This window comes from Solanum tuberosum, unplaced genomic scaffold (assembly GCF_000226075.1).
Source record: "Solanum tuberosum cultivar DM 1-3 516 R44 unplaced genomic scaffold, SolTub_3.0 scf00048, whole genome shotgun sequence".
NCBI classification, from domain to species: domain Eukaryota; kingdom Viridiplantae; phylum Streptophyta; class Magnoliopsida; order Solanales; family Solanaceae; genus Solanum; species Solanum tuberosum.
In genome coordinates, this window is record NW_006238976.1 from 1,197,837 (window position 1) to 1,215,265 (window position 17,429).

General features: G+C 34.7%; 2 protein-coding genes across 2 annotated transcripts in view; one reads left to right on the plus strand and one right to left on the minus strand.

Moving 5' to 3' along the window:
* Positions 1-5,737, plus strand: part of LOC102596075 (mitochondrial adenine nucleotide transporter ADNT1-like) — a 10,464-nt gene extending 4,727 nt beyond the window's left edge. Inside the window, exons 2-8 of the mRNA XM_006343821.2 lie at positions 1,357-1,405; positions 1,913-2,076; positions 3,285-3,322; positions 3,623-3,735; positions 3,846-3,959; positions 4,858-5,202; positions 5,377-5,737. Coding sequence (XP_006343883.1) covers positions 1,357-1,405; positions 1,913-2,076; positions 3,285-3,322; positions 3,623-3,735; positions 3,846-3,959; positions 4,858-5,202; positions 5,377-5,460 — 907 coding nt within the window. The 3' untranslated portion in view covers positions 5,461-5,737. The remainder of the gene's footprint in view (positions 1-1,356; positions 1,406-1,912; positions 2,077-3,284; positions 3,323-3,622; positions 3,736-3,845; positions 3,960-4,857; positions 5,203-5,376) is intronic.
* A 673-nt stretch (positions 5,738-6,410) lies between these two features.
* Positions 6,411-14,113, minus strand: LOC102596400 (myosin-11). The gene is made up of 3 exons (XM_006343822.2): positions 13,995-14,113; positions 10,800-10,983; positions 6,411-10,620 (listed from the first exon to the last, which is right to left on the minus strand). The coding sequence occupies exons 2-3, from the start codon at positions 10,891-10,893 to the stop codon at positions 6,698-6,700; spliced, it is 4,017 nt and encodes a 1,338-aa protein (XP_006343884.1). The 5' UTR covers positions 10,894-10,983; positions 13,995-14,113; the 3' UTR covers positions 6,411-6,697.
* Positions 14,114-17,429: the final 3,316 nt, after the last annotated feature.

A 17,429-nucleotide genomic window follows, 5' to 3' on the forward strand; every position in this document is an offset into this window, starting at 1 on the left:
GTTGAATATGATCTGTTTAGTATAGGTTGGTTGGTTTGCTGCTAGATTGAAGTTTCGGTGGTTCGGTTGGGATTGTAAGGAGTTGTTTGTAGCTGCTAGTTTTGCTTAGTTTAGAGTTACTTGCGAGTACCTGTGGTTTTCGGTACTCACCCTTGCTTCTACACAATTGTGTAGGTTGACAGCTCTCTCTCAGACTCGGCTTAGTATTTTCTTTAGCAGATTGAGCTTTGGGACATACTCGAGAGGTAGCGGTTCATTCCAGACGTGCCCTTGAGTTATCTTTACTTTCAGTTTTGTTCTATTCGAGAACTATACTCTGAGACTTGTATATTTTTATTCGAATTCTGTATTTAGAGGTTTGTACATGTGACAACCAATTCTGGGTAGTGTTGAGTCTTAATTAAAGTCTTCCGCTTATTTATTATCTTTTATTCTCGTATTTCTACTTCTCTATCGTTGTGGTTGGGTTAGGCTGACGTGTCCGGTGGGAAATGGACACGTGCCATCACATCCGGATTTGGGGTGTGACAGGTAACTAGAGGTTACTGCACATCCATAGTACATAATAGAGGTTTCCTCTAGCAACACTTAAATAGGAAACATGCTGTTTTGATATCTAGAATGTGTTTTTCAAGTACATGACCTATCTTGAGAGCATTTGTGATGGTTAGATAGAGTGCCTGTCCAGTGCCAGTGTGTCATAAGCAAGCATGCACTGATAGTTAGGACCACATGTTTATACCTACGCAGATAACCATTGTCGACTGCCTGGCATGTTACAAAAAAATCAACTAATGAGGTATCCTTTATTCCATTATCTAGTAGATTCTATCGAAGGAACCTCCCATATAGATGGAGGAAAGGGGACAGGAGAAAAGGAAAGAGAAAGAAACTGTCATCACAGAAACAGGGAGAACTGCATTAAACAGACCCAGTTTGAGTTTTGTTTAGATATTGGATTCTGGGAAGAAAATGAAATGAATAGAGGACTGTGGGGTACGTGGTTTTGCATGTCTTCATATGCTTTTATGGACAATGATGTGATTTTTTTAATCTTCTCCTCTTTTTGTTTCCTGAAAGGAGAAAAGTAGAAGAAAAATGGGATCTCTCACTTGTTGCATTTCTGATGACCTCATTAACATCCCAAAATCTACTTAAAAGTAACTCCTAGAGGTGTTCCTTTCACACTATCATTTTAAAAAAGGATCCGTTGCATGGCGTAGTTTCATTGCTTATATAATTACTTCTTGATTTTGAGGATGATGACATACTTTATCACAACAGGTTAAATGCATTTCTTTCCTCTTTTCCCTATTTCCATAATTTTACAAGTTAAATTGTATTCTTGTGTTACAGGTCACGCACTGCAGTTGCTCCATTGGAAAGGCTTAAAATTCTGCTCCAGGTAAATATTCCAAGTGATTCGTTTCAGCTTTATTACGTGAGATTTTTCTTCTATATCGTTGCAGATTTACTCATCTACATGAAAATTGTGCCTGCAAAGTATATGACTGATCTATATCGAGATGTATACCCAAAAATATGCATCTTTTATCATCTTAAGATAGTGATTGAGAACCCAATTGAGTATTTAGAACAAAATGTACCAATCAGATTTTAGTTGCATCTGAAGCATTGAACAAACTTGGGTAAAAGTGGTGGATATCAATTCAATTATTATATATTTATTTGACAAGTGATGCCATTAGATATCAAGCATGAATTTTCAGTTAACTATAATTTTGTATTAAGAAGTCAGAGCATTAAACTTATTTGTGTACTTACTTTTTTACATGAGTGAGTGTGATCATATAAAGTAGAATTTATGTAGATGCATTACCATGTAAATAGTTCTAAACACACACCATAGGTTACAAGGATGTTAAATTGACCTTTGTTCGCTGAAGTGCAGGTTCAGAATTCTCACAGTATAAAATACAATGGCACAGTTCAGGGGTTGAAATATATATGGAGAACTGAGGGTCTCCGGGGAATGTTCAAAGGAAATGGAACTAATTGTGCCCGCATTGTTCCAAACTCTGCCGTCAAGTTCTTCAGCTATGAGGAAGCATCCAAGTAAGCCATGCCACTTCTTTCTCTCAGAATGTTAAATCCCACTCCTTATACATCACATTCGAAGAAAAATCTCTTTCAAATTGCCATTGTACTTCTCCATTCTAGTTTGTTGATTTGTAGAAATTATTTTAAAGAGCATTACTTTAACTTGCTGAATTCTGAGATACTCTACCACATTACTATTTGGACTAGCGGGACATATTTTGCTTTCGTTGGTCTCTGAATGTGTTCTTAACATATATTTTTATTAACGTGGGGAGTGATTTTGGAAATTGGAATTGACCCAAAAAAGAATGAAAGGTCAAATAACTAGGAAGAGTAGTGGGCTCTGCACAGAAGTCTGACTAATTGAAGAGTACTTTCAGTGACTTGGTGAGATGAATAGATCAATTAGAAGTTGTTCATTCAAATTTTATGGTTGAGAAGAGGTCAGTATTAATGCTGAAAGATGCAAGTTACCACTCACGAAGAAAATATATTTTTTATTCGGGATTTGTTTTGGAACATTTACCTTATCCAAAAAAAATAAAGAACTCCAGATTTGTTTTGGCTAATCCTGTATTAAATGATCAGTGCACTTGATACGAAGGTCAAATTCTTCATCATTGCAAGCCTGTAAAGTGTTTATATTAATTCCTTTGTAAATTTATGATCAGGGGACTTAAACATACTACTTCAGTTTTGCTGTCAGCTAGTCTGATTCCAGAAGCAGAAAATGAATTTGATTGACTAGCTGTTAGTTCCTCTATCAAACGTAAAATGCAAGAGGATAAGTTGATTTGGATGCTGATACCCCTTTTCTTGTTAATCCCTTCAGAGATGTAATTTTAAAAAAAAATTATTTGGAGGATTGTGGTGGGGGAGTTTTCCTTCTTTGTTGTTCAATACAATTACCAATTCTCAGGAAAAAAAAATTCTTCTTCTTTGATGTGGGGGAAAGTTAGGAGGAAACATTTATAGGTGGGGAAATAGTTTGATTATCTGACAGTTATCATGTTTGAGAATGAAAATGATTGTGCAAGGGATATGAAATTCCAAATATTTTAGTTAGCACAAGAGTTTAATGTGATACCCTGACTGAGAAAATTTGAGTTCTTCAGATTATTGATCATCTAAAATAACATATAAATTCTCTTATATCTAATGTAGCTTTTTTATGGCTTATGAACTCTAATATCTTCTCTGTTTATTATTTTACATTGTTGCAGGGGAATCTTATGGTTTTACCGGCAGCAAACTGGAAACGGTACAATCAACTGACTACCCAAATTTGTCTTCATTCTATCTCTTTCTCTGTCTACATCTGCTATTAAGACTTAAGCTATTTCATCGTTCGTAGATTTTATGCTGCAAAATCTTTGTTGAGAAATATACTACTTCCATGTCTGCCAAGATATTTGTTTCATCCATCTTCTTCATTGAAGAAATACAAAATTTGCAGTATTTTATTTTGTGGCTCTACCTAGTTTTTTAGCGATTTATGAGTCTAAGCTTGTTCATATACTTATTTTGCCATATTAACTGTATTTTCTCTTATCTCCTGCAGAGGATGCTGAACTTACTCCTCTTCTACGCCTTGGTGCTGGAGCATGTGCAGGCATCATTGCCATGTCAGCAACCTACCCAATGGACTTGGTACGAGGTCGAATTACTGTCCAGGTATTGCATCTGTGGAATTAGCAATTTTACCCCACACAGATTGTGTATGGAAATGGACTTACTTTTCCCAGGTTTTTGTTAATTTGTTATGTTTCTGCTTCTCTCTGCAGACAGATAAATCTCCTAGCCAGTACAGAGGGATATTTCATGCACTTAGAACAGTTTTTGTTGAAGAAGGCCCACGTGCCCTGTACAAAGGATGGCTCCCTTCTGTGATAGGTGTGGTAAGTGATGGTTTTGATTTGACTTGCTATAGTTTCAAATTCAGAGGCACATGGTTTCTGTTTCAACCTAAAATTATACTCCTTTTGATCATTTTGTTGCTCATGTGTCCATCTCACTTTGAGTGCTTACTCATGGATTATTTCCTACAAAATTTAGGTCATGAAAATAGTCTTTCCCCGTCATTCACTAAACTAAAATAGTTCTTTCAATGATTTTGGGTATATAAGAGTTAAGACCTCATATTTCAGTAATAATAATTTTGATTGTTTAATCAGTCATTTACTAGTTGCATTTTTGTGTCATTAGGTTTTAACAGAAGAGTTTTGATGTAAGTGATGAGGATATTCCAGTTTATTCAAAAGCGGGACTAGTATTGAATACTCTGAGCGTTAGGAGAGATTGTTTGTACATTAAGCTACACAGTGCTTGCCTGTAGCCTATAGGTATCCATTTAGCAACTCAATAAGAGACTGTGTTTTAGATGCTAGCTTGAAAGTCCTTAGAGTTGAGCCCTCTTGTCGAATAGTGCTAAAAATTGGACATCCTGTTGTTTTCAAACTCTCATCAAGTTTCTTATTTAAAGAACTGTCTGACTCTATACACATAGTCCACCTTTTTTCCTCACGGTTTACTGTCAGCATGGTTTACTTGATCTTCAGATCCAAACATCAAGCAGCTTAAGCTTCTACACTATTTGCCTAATTTTCTCTGAAGATTGTGTTAAGATGTTAACAAGAGTGTAATGGTTTATCAAGAAAGGTAGAAAGGGAAAAAACAATTAAGTGAAAAGATATTCCCATCTACTTATCTAAAGGAACAATGTATTAAGCACATGTCGTATGTAGTAATGTAGGTTTAACCAAATGACACCATTGCTGATGCAAGTTCAAAATGCAGATTCCTTATGTAGGTTTAAACTTTGCTGTATATGAATCTTTAAAAGATTGGTTGGTCAAAACTCGACCATTCGGACTAGCTCAAGACACTGAATTGAGTGTTATGACAAAGCTTGGTTGTGGTGCTGTTGCTGGAACCATTGGGCAAACGGTTGCTTACCCTCTTGATGTCATTCGTCGAAGAATGCAGATGGGCGGCTGGAAAAATGCTGCTTCAGTTGTTATTGGTGATGGGAAGAGCAACGCACCTATAGAGTATAGTGGTATGATAGATGCGTTCAGGAAAACAGTTCGTCATGAGGGAGTTGGAGCTTTATATAAGGGTTTGGTCCCAAATTCAGTCAAGGTTAGTGTAACCCATCACATGTTCTTTAGAAATGATTCTCTTTCCCTACTCTCCGTGTCTAGACATTGCCATGGTTTTCCAATAAGGCTAGCCTCGGAAAATGTTGTTTTCTGTCGTATTTAGTATGAGAGTGATTTGGTTCGAGTTTATATAACATTATTCTTCTATTTTCAGGTGGTCCCTTCTATAGCAATTGCATTTGTGACATATGAGGTGGTAAAAGACATTCTTGGTGTGGAAATGAGGATATCTGATTGAATTGTTTGAGGAAACTCAGGTTATTTTCTGTACTTAGATGTTAATTTACTCGGAGCAGCGAGGAAGTTATTTATTGGTAAGTGTTATCTTGTTGACTTGGAAAGGGAGAGATCCTGAGCAGCGTTATGTATTTTATTGGAGAGATATATTAACAATAAAGAGTGGTTCAGAAGTAGCAGTAGGTGCACTTCACATTATAGGAATTAAAATTACTCATTTGGCCAGTATTTTTACAGAAACGTTTATTGAATAGAAATCTGGGTCTGTTGATGTTCCATTTGTTTTGTTTGGTACACTTTATCACTGTTTATTTCTGCCATATTTTGTGGCATATTGGCTCTTGCTACATGCTGAACTAAATATTGTGTGCCTAAAAGTACTGCATTCAAATTATTACATTTCACAGTTTTCTACATCATGCAATTCACAGGGTTCAACAAGCAATCAACATTTCACGATCAAGAGTGAAATACTCTTTGTAGTAGCGGTGCTTGTATGCTATAAGATCTTGTACTTTGAAACCCATGATTATGAACCCAAATCTGTTAGTATCGAACATTATCTAGTAACATGAGACCTACGGCAGATCAAATGCACGGTTTGTTCTTAAAACATTCAACTATATGTAATAATTAAGCTTAGCGAAATAAGATTGCAGGTCAAGCTCCTTGAAAAGTTACTCGATTCCACGTTGTTTCCAAAGCTTTAGTCTAATAGCAAAAACTGTCAATGATATATGAGTTAGGTGCACATTACAACCGTGAACCATATCGGCTCAATATCCATAGAGTATTGGTTCGCAAGTCAATCTTCTTTCAAAGATTTCTCAATTATCAAAAAAAATATTGATTCCACCTTAGATAAGCCAAAGTATCTATTAATTCTTCATGGCAAGGAATCAAGAATCAAATAAGAGAATAAAAACGAAAAATGAAAAACGATGTAGAAAGAAGTCTAAAAAAGATTTCTATATCCCAAAAACAATCTTATAAAATGCATGTACTAACAATATTACGATTCCACTAATCGATATGTCCAATGAATGAAGTTCCAGTACTGAAAAAATGGTAGCATTACTTGCCTATACAGACTAAAAGAAAGGGTATTTCAAAGAAACTAAGGCCCAGCAACAATATCACTTATCTTCTAAAGTAAAAAACGACCAATCACTCCAAAATAGAAGTACCAAAACTAAGGTAAACAGGAAAGCAAAGCAAAAATGATGTACACAGGAATTTCAAGCTGTTACTTGCCTTTTTCCCTTAGTCTTTGTTGAGATCCTTTCTATAAGATCATCATAGCGACTCTGGTGGTAATCAATCCAGATACACAGCTGCCTTATCGCCTCTCGTTTTTCCTCACTCAAGTCTAACATTCCCTTATCTTTGTCATTCATCTTCCTTTCATACTCTCCCATCTTTTCATCCTTCTCCACCAACGTTTTATGCAATGTAGCTATCTTCTGTTCAAGTTGGTGAACGGTTTCTGTCAAACTACCCCTCTGAGTCACCTCGTTTTTCCCTGCAAATTCTAATTCCTCAACCTTCTCTTTTAGCACCAATGCACATTCTTTCTCATCTTTCAGTTGTTGCACTAGAGTGTCAACTTCCTTCTTCAGCTGCTTCTTTTCTTCACCTGTTACTTTGACCAAGTTCAAAGCAACCTTAAGCTCATTCAATATTTCGTAAATGCGGGACTCCAGGTGACCAGTGTCTTCCTCGAACTTCATATTGAACGTATCCATTTGAGTCAAAGTGTCGTTTACTTTATTTGAAAGGTCTGCTTTTATTTTTGCTTGAGTTTCCTTGTATACAGTGATAACTCCTGATAATTTTGCAATCCTCTCTTCCAGCAACTTTTGATGTTGCAGTAATTTCTCTTCTTTCTTCTGGTGGTCCCCTTCTTTCTCTGTCAGCAACTGTTCAGTCACTCGAAGCTTCTGATTGGTTAATCGAAGCTTAACCTCAGTGTTCCGAACATTCTCCACCAGTGTGCTGATTTCATCTCCTTTCATTTCTAGATCCCTCTTCAGATCTTCAATCTTGTCATCCAGTTCATCTATTTTCTGATCTTTACTTTCAAGATTCTTCTGGTATTCTTGTGTCATCTCTTCAATCTTCATTTCTGCAAGTTTGAGACTTTCCTTGTACTCCTGGAGCATACCATCAAGCTGTTTGTGCTCCTCGCCCAACTTTCCAAATGCTTCCTCATGTTCTTTAAGCTTCATTTCCCGATCCACGATCTTTTGTGATAATTCAGTGTGCTGATTCTCTGCGTGTGCCAAAGTCTGACCATGCTCATCAACTTTCTCGGTTAATGCATTCTCCAGATCAGATAGTTTGCTTAAAAGACTTCCCTTTTCCTCCTTCAGTAGATTGTTCTCATTGTTTGCACTGCTTATGTTTTCTTCCAAGGTACTCTTCTGTTCACAAAGGGATTTCACTTCAGCCTGGAGTTCATTGATCTGTACCACTAGACCTTCCTTCTCTTCCACTAACTTCCCGAGCGCTTCCTCCTGTTCTTTCAGCTTTAATTCCTGATCCACAACCTTTTGTGATAATTCAGTGTTCTGACTCTCTGCTTGTGCCAAACTTTCTGTGGACTCTTGTTTACCTCTTTCAATTGCCAATGTCAGCTGGTCTTTCTCCGTGTGCAGTAACTCTATCTGCTGCCGGGATGTATTAGCTTCTTCTGTCAAGACAACAATTTGAGCAGAAGTATCATTTTGCACATCTTCTAGTCTCTTTTGCAAGGCTTGATGCTCCTCAACTTTCTCGACTAATGAGTTCTCCAGTTCAGATATTTTCAGGAAGAAACTTTCCTTTTCCTCCTTCAGCAGACTGATCTCATTGTTTGTATTGCTTGTGTTTTCTTCCAATGTGCTAATCTTTTCACAAAGTGACTTCACTTCAGCCTGGAGATCATTGACCTGTATCACTAAACTGTCCTTCTCTTCCACCAACTTCCCGAATGCTTCCTCCCTCTCTTTCAGCTTTATTTCCTGATCCACAAGCTTTTGTGATAATTCGGTGTTCTGATTTTCTGCTTGTGCCAAACTTTCTGTGGATTCTTGTTTACCTGTCTCAATTACCAACTCCAGCCGGCTTTTCTCAGTTTGCAGCAATTCTGTTTGCTGCCTTAACTTATTAACTTCTTCCGTCGAGGCAGCAATCTGAGTAGAAGCTTCATTTTGCACTTCCTCTAGCTTCTTTTGCAAGGTTCCATACTCATCTACTTTCTCCGCTAATGCACTCTCCAGTTCAGATATTTTGCTTAGGTGGCTTCCCTTTTCTTCCCTGACCTGTACCACTAGGCCTTCCTTCTCTTCCAGCATTCTCTGGCCTTCTGATGTATTCCTTGCAAATTCCTCCTTCAACTTTTCCAACTGGGTGAGGTATTCTGATGCTTCTCCAGCTTTTGCCTCAAGTTGAGACTCTATTTGAGACTTCTGAACTTGCAAATTCTCCGAATGCTCTTGCAGATTGCTCAGCTGCAAAGTTAAGGCAGCAATCTGAGCAGATGATTCAGTTTCCCCATCTTCAGATTTCTTCCTTAAAATGGCTAGTTCACTTTCTCTCTCAGTTAATGCCCTCTCAATTTCAGAAATTTTATCTTGCATCACCTCCTTGTCATTTTTCATCTGAACAATTGTCTCATCCTTGCTTGTCAGCTGCTCTTCCAATTCATGTTTCAGATTCTGAAGTGATTTTAGCTCCACTTCTAGATCCTTCACTTGTGAAAGAGAACTTTCTTTCTCTTCCAGAATTTTCAGTGACTCAGCAGATTTGTTTGCTATATCCTCCTTGAGACTCTCTATCTCACTTGAGAATCCTGAAATTTCTTGTGTTTTCTTCTCCAGTTCTGCTTCCAATTCAAGTTTCTGGCCGCGAAGAGACTCCAATTCTTGGTCCTTCTTATTCACCTCGTTTGTTAAGTCCTCAACTTCAGCTGACATCTTGTTTCTTTGTTGCTCCATTTCCTCCTCCAACTTGCCTTTCAGTTCATTTAAGGATTCAATTTCAAGCTGCATATTGTTTATCTTTGTGGTCAAAGCTTCCATCTGGGATGAGAATTCCCCTTCCTTTTCCTCAAGTTTCTTCAGCAATGCAGAGAGCTCATCCTCCTTCTGTTTCTCTATTTCTGATCTCTGAGACTGCAGTGAACCAATCTCCAGTTCCATACCTCTTAAACGAGTCGATGCTTCAGTTTTGTGAGCAGCATGTATCTCCTTGTGAGAAGAGAACTCCTTTTCTTTCTCATCTAGCATCCCCTTTAGCTGGTCAGCTTCAGTCACAAGGTCTTGGATCTTTTGTTGAGCTTGCCCTATCTCCTCCGAGAGCTGTAAAACTTTCGATGATAGTGAAGAATTGTCTTCCTCTGTGGCCTTTTGCATTTGACTTAGCTGAGCTATTTCTTTTTCAGCAGAATCTAGTTGTTCCTTCACTGAGGGAAGTTCGCTTTTTAGGCCTTCCAATTCTATCTGTAGGGTTTCTTTCTCTTCCTTCAACTGCTCCATAGTGGTTCTTAATTCCTCAATAGTACTATTGCCTTCTAAAATGCTGTTTCCCATGGCTTCTTTCTCCAAGAGTAAGCTTTCTCTTTCTTTAGTTATTTCGTCCAGCTTCTGCATTAATTCAGCTTCTAATTTTGCAGATTTCTCCAAATTCTCGTTGAGGTCCACTGTCTCACCTAGAAGCTTTGATTTTTCCTCCTTCAACTTTTCAGCTTCACTAGTCAAACTGCAGATTGTTGTTTCTGCTTCTTGCAATTTGGTCAAAGTGCTCTGGTGCTCGGATTGCAAGGCCTCCTTTTCTTCGTTCGCAGCCATCAGCTGAGCCTTCAACTCAACTATTTCTAGATTTGCACTTGTCAATTCTTCCTTGATGCCATCTGTTACTTCTGTGAATTTCAGTTTACCATTTTTCTTCCCCTTTTTTCTCGTACTGCCATCTGAATCTGAGTCCGAGTCTGAGCTGGAGGAAGAACTATCTTTCTCGTGTACATTTTCCCTCAGTTTTCCAGTGAGATGATCATAACGAGCATACAGTGATTGGTAATGATTGTGAAAATCTTCAACTGCCTCCACCAGTGGTTCTTTTTCATCTCTACCATCTTCTCCTTTAAGATAGGCTAAGATCTTCTGAATTTTGTCTTCAATTTCTGCAAGATGTAAGGACCAAGTGTTAACTTTGCCTGAAGATTCCACTAGGGCCCAAAGAATTTTCTAGACCATTTATTTATAGCAAGGGTGGGCGTGGTACGATAGATACTGAGTTACCATACAAAACCAACAATTTTACAGATGGATTCAGTAGCTCTTGAGCAAGATAAGTATATACCTGCTTTGGTTCCTTTCAGCTCTTCATCTTTCTCAGGATCAACATGACTTCCAAAAAAGGACTTAACTCTTTCCCTGAACCGATGCTTTGTCATCTCTTCAAGTGTTTATGTACTTGTCAATTGTTTTTCTGTCTTTTCAACAATAGAGGGTTGTGACCATCCCGGATAATGTAAGTTCCAGTACTGAAAAAGAAAATTGGCGTGTCAAGATTTGAGACAGTAAATTTACAGGAACCAAATAAGTAATTGCTCTATGAAACCAATAATATTTGGAGATCTCTTTACAAAAGGTAGTTGAGAAAAGAATTGTCGATGTCAAGTACCAATCACGTTACACAACATGCCGAATAGAGGGGGAAAAAGAGCAAATCAAACACAAAAGAGATAAAAGGGTTAAGATATTTAGCCTTATGAATCTGGAAGTTAAACGAATAAAATACAACACCATTGTTCATACGTTCATTTCGTTTATTCCGCAACAGTCTAGTTATTTTAAGCATGGCCACGTGTCCAAGTTCTGGACACTCAATATCTTTTCCATCATGTCCAATTTCCGTTCTTCTACCTAATTCTTGTTAGTTCCTTTTTCCTGTAATAAAGAACATTAATTCAACGATCTGGAATGCACGCAATTCCACTTCTAAGCTATCTTGTTCGAACACCTTCGAAAATATTGACGTGTCAAATCCTTCAAAGTAGTCTATTTGGAGCATCGGACATGGATCATTTTTTTAAGAATCCGAGCAACATAGTTTTTAAGTAGTCTCTGCACTACCCAAGAGCAATAACTAGGAATTATATCACAACAAATATGAAGCATTTCATAATACATGGATGAGAATTGTGATCATTAACTCAATATCCTTGTGCTAGCCATTAACCAAAAGGCCTTTTCCATTCTCATAAATGGCAATCTCATAGGTCAAAAGAAAAATGTAGTGACTGAGACAGACTGAGCTGTATGAACTTTTAAGATACTGTTTGCCAACAGCTAGACATGATATACTGTAATACTCCCCGGAAAGTGGGGAACACACTCATCAAGTCTTCAACTACATTCTCATCAGGAAAAGAAAGAAACTGCAGAGAATCTAATAAAGGGGTCACATTTGGTTGTTGGATAAGGGGATCATTATTTCGAAATAAATTGTGAGTTATTTTTTCTTTAATACTTGCTACAACCTTTTCTTTTGGGATTGTTTGTACTATAATTGTGATATTATTTTTATACAATACTCTCTATGTCAAATAAGAATTTCAGAATTACTATTTCCAAGATAAAAACGAAAAGCCATCAAAGATTTTAGAAAGACAAGGATACGTTTAAATCAAGAATTGAAATAAAAATGTATCCCAATTTTTCCTGTTTAAATCAAGCATATGTCTTGTATTATATCTCATATATCTCATTTTAGTCTAACTAACCAAACATTTTCCAATAAAAGTATATCTACTAGTCAATACGGGAATAATTCATTTCCCAATCAAATGACCCTTAATTGGACTATAAAGTATTCGGACTAAAATAAAATATTAGGGAAGACTTACAAATATTCATATTGTATGTACTTAAATAATTACGCAATTTTTCTAAAATCCTTTACCAAAATGCGCATGCGTTTTCTTAAATCATTTTGCAATTATCTATTTTCAGATTCTGTCCAACGAAAGAAATTGGAATTCCTAAGGCAAAAAAGGGGAAGAACAATTAACTCCAGCTGCCAAACATGTGTTTTCTGGCGATAGGCCCTACGTAAATTGGCCTACAGAAAGGCAATAGCCTATCATCAACTAACCCAAACTTTTTATCAATCATTTTAGGTAAAAATGGAGGGAAACGGCATATTCTCCTTCCTTCAAATCAAAAGTATTTAAAAAATGAGGTCAAAATCATTTACACTTTTTGAATTCTTTATTTTTTAAAAATAATTTTACCTAAAATGCTATAAATGTACTCTACATCTTATATTTTTTTTAAAAATAATTAAAAGGAAAAAGTTTTTTTTATATATTTATCGGTATTATAGTCCGATTAATTTAAATTCACACATGACTATCTCTAGAGCAAATTTGGCACTGACAGATCCAATTTTTGGTTTGGGCAATTACAGATTCATATTTTGGCTGTTTATGACCGGCGTGCAGGTAAAACAAAGGTCAGCCTACTTTGAAAAATAAAAATGCCAGCTAGATTAACAGACGTGACATGTTCTTCTTTACGTTCCAATTATTTTTCGTTTTTCGTTTCTTTTTATTTTCTATTACTACGAAATAGTCAGCTAAATGTCTCTATTAACGATTAACAACATTCCAAAAAAAAAAAGTAAAAAGAGTAAAGCAAAGTGTAGTGATTTCTCTGTTCAGTTCTCCACTGAATACAAAAAAATAAGAACCTTAGTCCTTATTGATTCCAAAAGCCAAAATTGAACAATTACTTTTTCTAAATTTATTAATGAATTCGGAACCGTATGTGCCTATCACATATCTGCATCTACTTAATCTGAATTAAGTTCATATGAATGAAGAAACAAATCATACGGAAAAACTTGCGATCTGCGGATTCATACTTATCAGATAAATCAAACAGAAACAAAAATTCATCACAAAATTAACAGGCCTCGAGAAACTCATCAAATGAGCAGTGAAACAGTGAGAAAATTCTTCACATAGCAGGAGAAAGACGATTGAAATTCAATCGCAAAGCAGAGGAAACCTCGAAGAAACTCAGAAAAACTCATCGATTCGAGCAAAATCATCGAAACCGAAGATTCTAGCAACAACTTCATCGAGTCAAAGCTTAATCAGCTATGAACTCTCAAATTCTCAATCATTCCATCCAAATCATGAATCAGAGACTCACTGAACAAGTCGCAAACAACAAAACTTCACGAACTAATCAAATTAATCCGAAAACGATAAACACGATGACAATCTCAACACGAAGAGCAATCGAAATTCAATAGATTAACAATCAAGTAGCTAAACATTGAAAAAATTACCAAAAATGAACATCAGCATCAAAAGTTGAACCTCTCGCAATCTCTACAACTAAGAACAATCAAAACTAAGTAGATTCACGATCAAAACACAAGCAAAATCACAAAATTAAGTAGATTAACATCAAAACACCAGCAAAAACAATAACAATTAACAGTAATCTCAAAAATACAAGTTCAGGAAGTTCAAAGACGTACCTGAAAACTACAGCTCGAAGCACAGCTTGAAGCAAAGCAAAACTGGAAAAACAAATTTAGAGAGAGAATGATGAAGTCGAAAAGCAATTTTTCAAATTTGAGGAATGAGAGAGAAGAAAAAAAAAAGAGAAGAGAGGCTTTATAGTACAGACTTTAATACAAAGCAGGTCACTTTTGAAATAGAGAAAAAGTTGAGGGGGGGAAAGTATATTTGTCTGTTATATGGAGCCCTTATAAGGTTAAAAGCGACTGGCACAGCATTTCTAACTTCAAATTATTTTTGAAGGAAAAGAAGATGGAATCTTTGGAGTTTTATTGAATCTAAATTGCCTTTTGATTTTTGTTATATTACAAGAACACCATTATTTTTGTTTCTGTTTTTATTGCTATTTTAATTAAATTATTTTAAGTGGTAGCCTTGTGGTTTGGCCTGAAACAGGTCATTGTTTGTGGTATAATTCCACAATCATATTCTGATACTGTGTGTCACTCTGTCTAATTACAGTGTTTGCCTTGGTTTTATTATAGTACATAGTTAATTAATTAAGTTATATATAAGTGTAATATATAATCAATGGTCATTTTTAGATCTACCTTACATATACTGATAGTATAAACTTTTTTTGTGTGAGCTTTTTTATATTATCGATTCTAAGTGAGCATAAAAAAAAAGGTTTTGATTGATCGGCAATTAGTATAATTTTTTATAATATAGATACAAATTGAAGGGCGTGATCAATGCTAACTCATTTAGTCTATTACAGTCAGATCTGAATTGGTGCATAACTGTTATGTTATTCCTTCTGTATATTGATAGTATCTGTTGATAATTAATATAAGGTTTAATTAATTAATTTATGTTGGATTTTCATAATACAAATATAGCGGTTAGAACCTGTTGTGGATTGGTGCATTGTTGTTATGTGTTTTTGTACAACGATAGTATCAGCTATTAATCATTCTATATCAATTTTTCATGATATATATGAACTGAATGACGTGGTCAGTGCTGACTCATATAGTCTATTATAGCTAGATTTTAATTGGTGCATAGTTGTTATGTTATTTTGTATAGTGATAGTATCAGCTAGCAAGTAATTTAAGATTAATTAATTTATGATGGATTTTCATTATATATGGTGTGGCGCGCGTGCGTGTGTATCTTTGAATTGGTACATGGCTATTGTGTAATTTTTCATACTGAGATTATCTGTTGATAATCAATGTAAGCTTATAGTTAACTTACGGCGTGATTAGTGATGACTCATATAACCGTTATAACTTGCTTTAGATTGGTGCATAATTGTGTGTATTTTTGTCTAGTACTGATTGCATCTATCAATATAAGTGTGATTAATGATGATTCATATAGTCGTTACAACTTGCTTTAGATTGGTGCATAATTGCGTGTATTTTTGTCTAGCACTGATTGCATCTATCAATAAAAGCGTGATTAATTTACGACGTGATTAATGATGACTTATATAACTGTTACAACTTGCTTTTGATTAGTGCACAATGTTTTTGTACTCTTCACGTGTAAAGAGTTACTATTTACAATTAATTAACTCTAATAATCCATTGTAAGGTGTTATTTATCCTTCATAATTTTTATTGCTTAATTCAAATGTGATATAAATTGTTATTTGAAATTGTCTTTTAAATAGTGCAAAACCTACACCTATTATAAATGGTTTCCATGTTAATGCAAGAATATAGCTTCCTCAAAATTCAAAATCCAACTCTAGTCCTTGTGTATTAAAAGAAAAATGTTGAATATACTAATTATAAAAAAAAAAGAAAAAAAAAAGAAAGAAGTCATTTTCAAGATTTGATTAACGTAATTCCTCAAATACTTTGACGACATGGATCATGTTCATAGTTGGACTCTCCAATATGATTTTAATCAGCCTTAGCCCTTAATTACCTTTATATATTTAATCATAATATGTATATACACTGGCGTATGCAGGATTTTTCATAAGCGGTGTCACATTTCAAAATAAAAATAAATAAACAAAAAATTATAATATTATATTAAAAATTAAGAATTTTTTTAGCATTTTTATGTGTGAACGAAATAAATTTAATTAAGAAATTAACTAAGATCGAAAAAGGTGCTATATTGAGGTTCAAACTCCCAACACTTGACCTGAAGATATGACCCTGAACCAAATGAGCTACACTACTCTTTGTTATAAGGGGTGTCACTTTACTGTATTTGGTCTTGATTTATATTTTGCTTTTCAGTTATTAATATTTATTTAATAAAATTTCCCGACGAAGCCGTGTCACGTGATATGCCTTTGTCTAAGGTAAATCCTCCCCTATGGTGCAGTGAATAAAATTGTGAATTATTTAATCATATGATATTCTTGATTTCGAGTTCTGGATATGAAAATGTCCTTAATTGAGAGTGTATTTTTTCGAATAAGCCCTTTGTAGTATGAATCCAAATGAATAAGACTCTAATACGCATATATATTGAACATCAGATAGAAAAACCAAAAAGACTTTATATAATTTGTTAAAAATCTTACCGTAATATCTTATTAACTTATTTTAATCGACCTAGGCCTAAAATCTTTAGGCAAATCAATATGAATATAGTGATAAAATATTCATGTCAATCATTATTTTTTATAAAGCAAATAAAATCCAAATTGAACAAATAAAAATGAACGAAAGGAGTAAAATTTATGAAAGATGATGTATTGGTTGTTTTAATGGCACTCCCCTGTCTATTTTTATTTGCTCATGATTGACTTGACATGCACATTTTTTAAAAAAATATTAATAAAATGATAAGTTGCGAAAATGCATTAGGAAATGAATAATATTACTTAATAATAAATGTAAAAAGATATAAGATGATAAATTATTTAATAATTTTAAAAAATTTAAAAAATAAAAATAAACATCTAATATAACAGACAAGTAAAATTAGATCAAAGTAAAACCCTCCATTATATTTTATGTTTGAGAGCTTTAATTGTCCCTAAATCCGAGCCTGTTCCTTCTCCCCACTAAAAAAGAAATAAAATAAATAAATACACAATTCAATAAAAATATTTTTATTAATATATGGCAGAATCTAATGCATGTACCATGTTGTTAATGAAGAAATCCTACTAGCTTCCGGCTAATATGTTGGGTTTTAGATTTTATATAAATATTTTGAATTATTTTTTTATCGTTCATTTATCAAATAAAAAATAAACAAGCAAATCATTTAATTTTTTAAAAAGAAAAACATAATTCCATTGTACAAAATACACCCTCAATCTATAAATCCTTAAGAAAAGTTCTTTTGTCTTTGTTATAGCCTATACAAAATTTTATTGTAACTATTTGGGTAGTAAAATAATTTTTCTCTGGTCTCAAATAACTTTTAAGTATTTTAAATTATATAAGAAGTTATAATTTGCAGTACTT

Bases quoted from the DNA above. Each gene is read 5' to 3' on its own strand.
- LOC102596400 (XM_006343822.2), bottom strand. From the start codon at position 10,893: ATGACAAAGCATCGGTTCAGGGAAAGAGTTAAGTCCTTTTTTGGAAGT. The intron at 10,621-10,799 runs GTATATACTTAT...TACATCTTGCAG, and splicing joins GCTGAAAGGAACCAAAGCAG to AAATTGAAGACAAAATTCAG.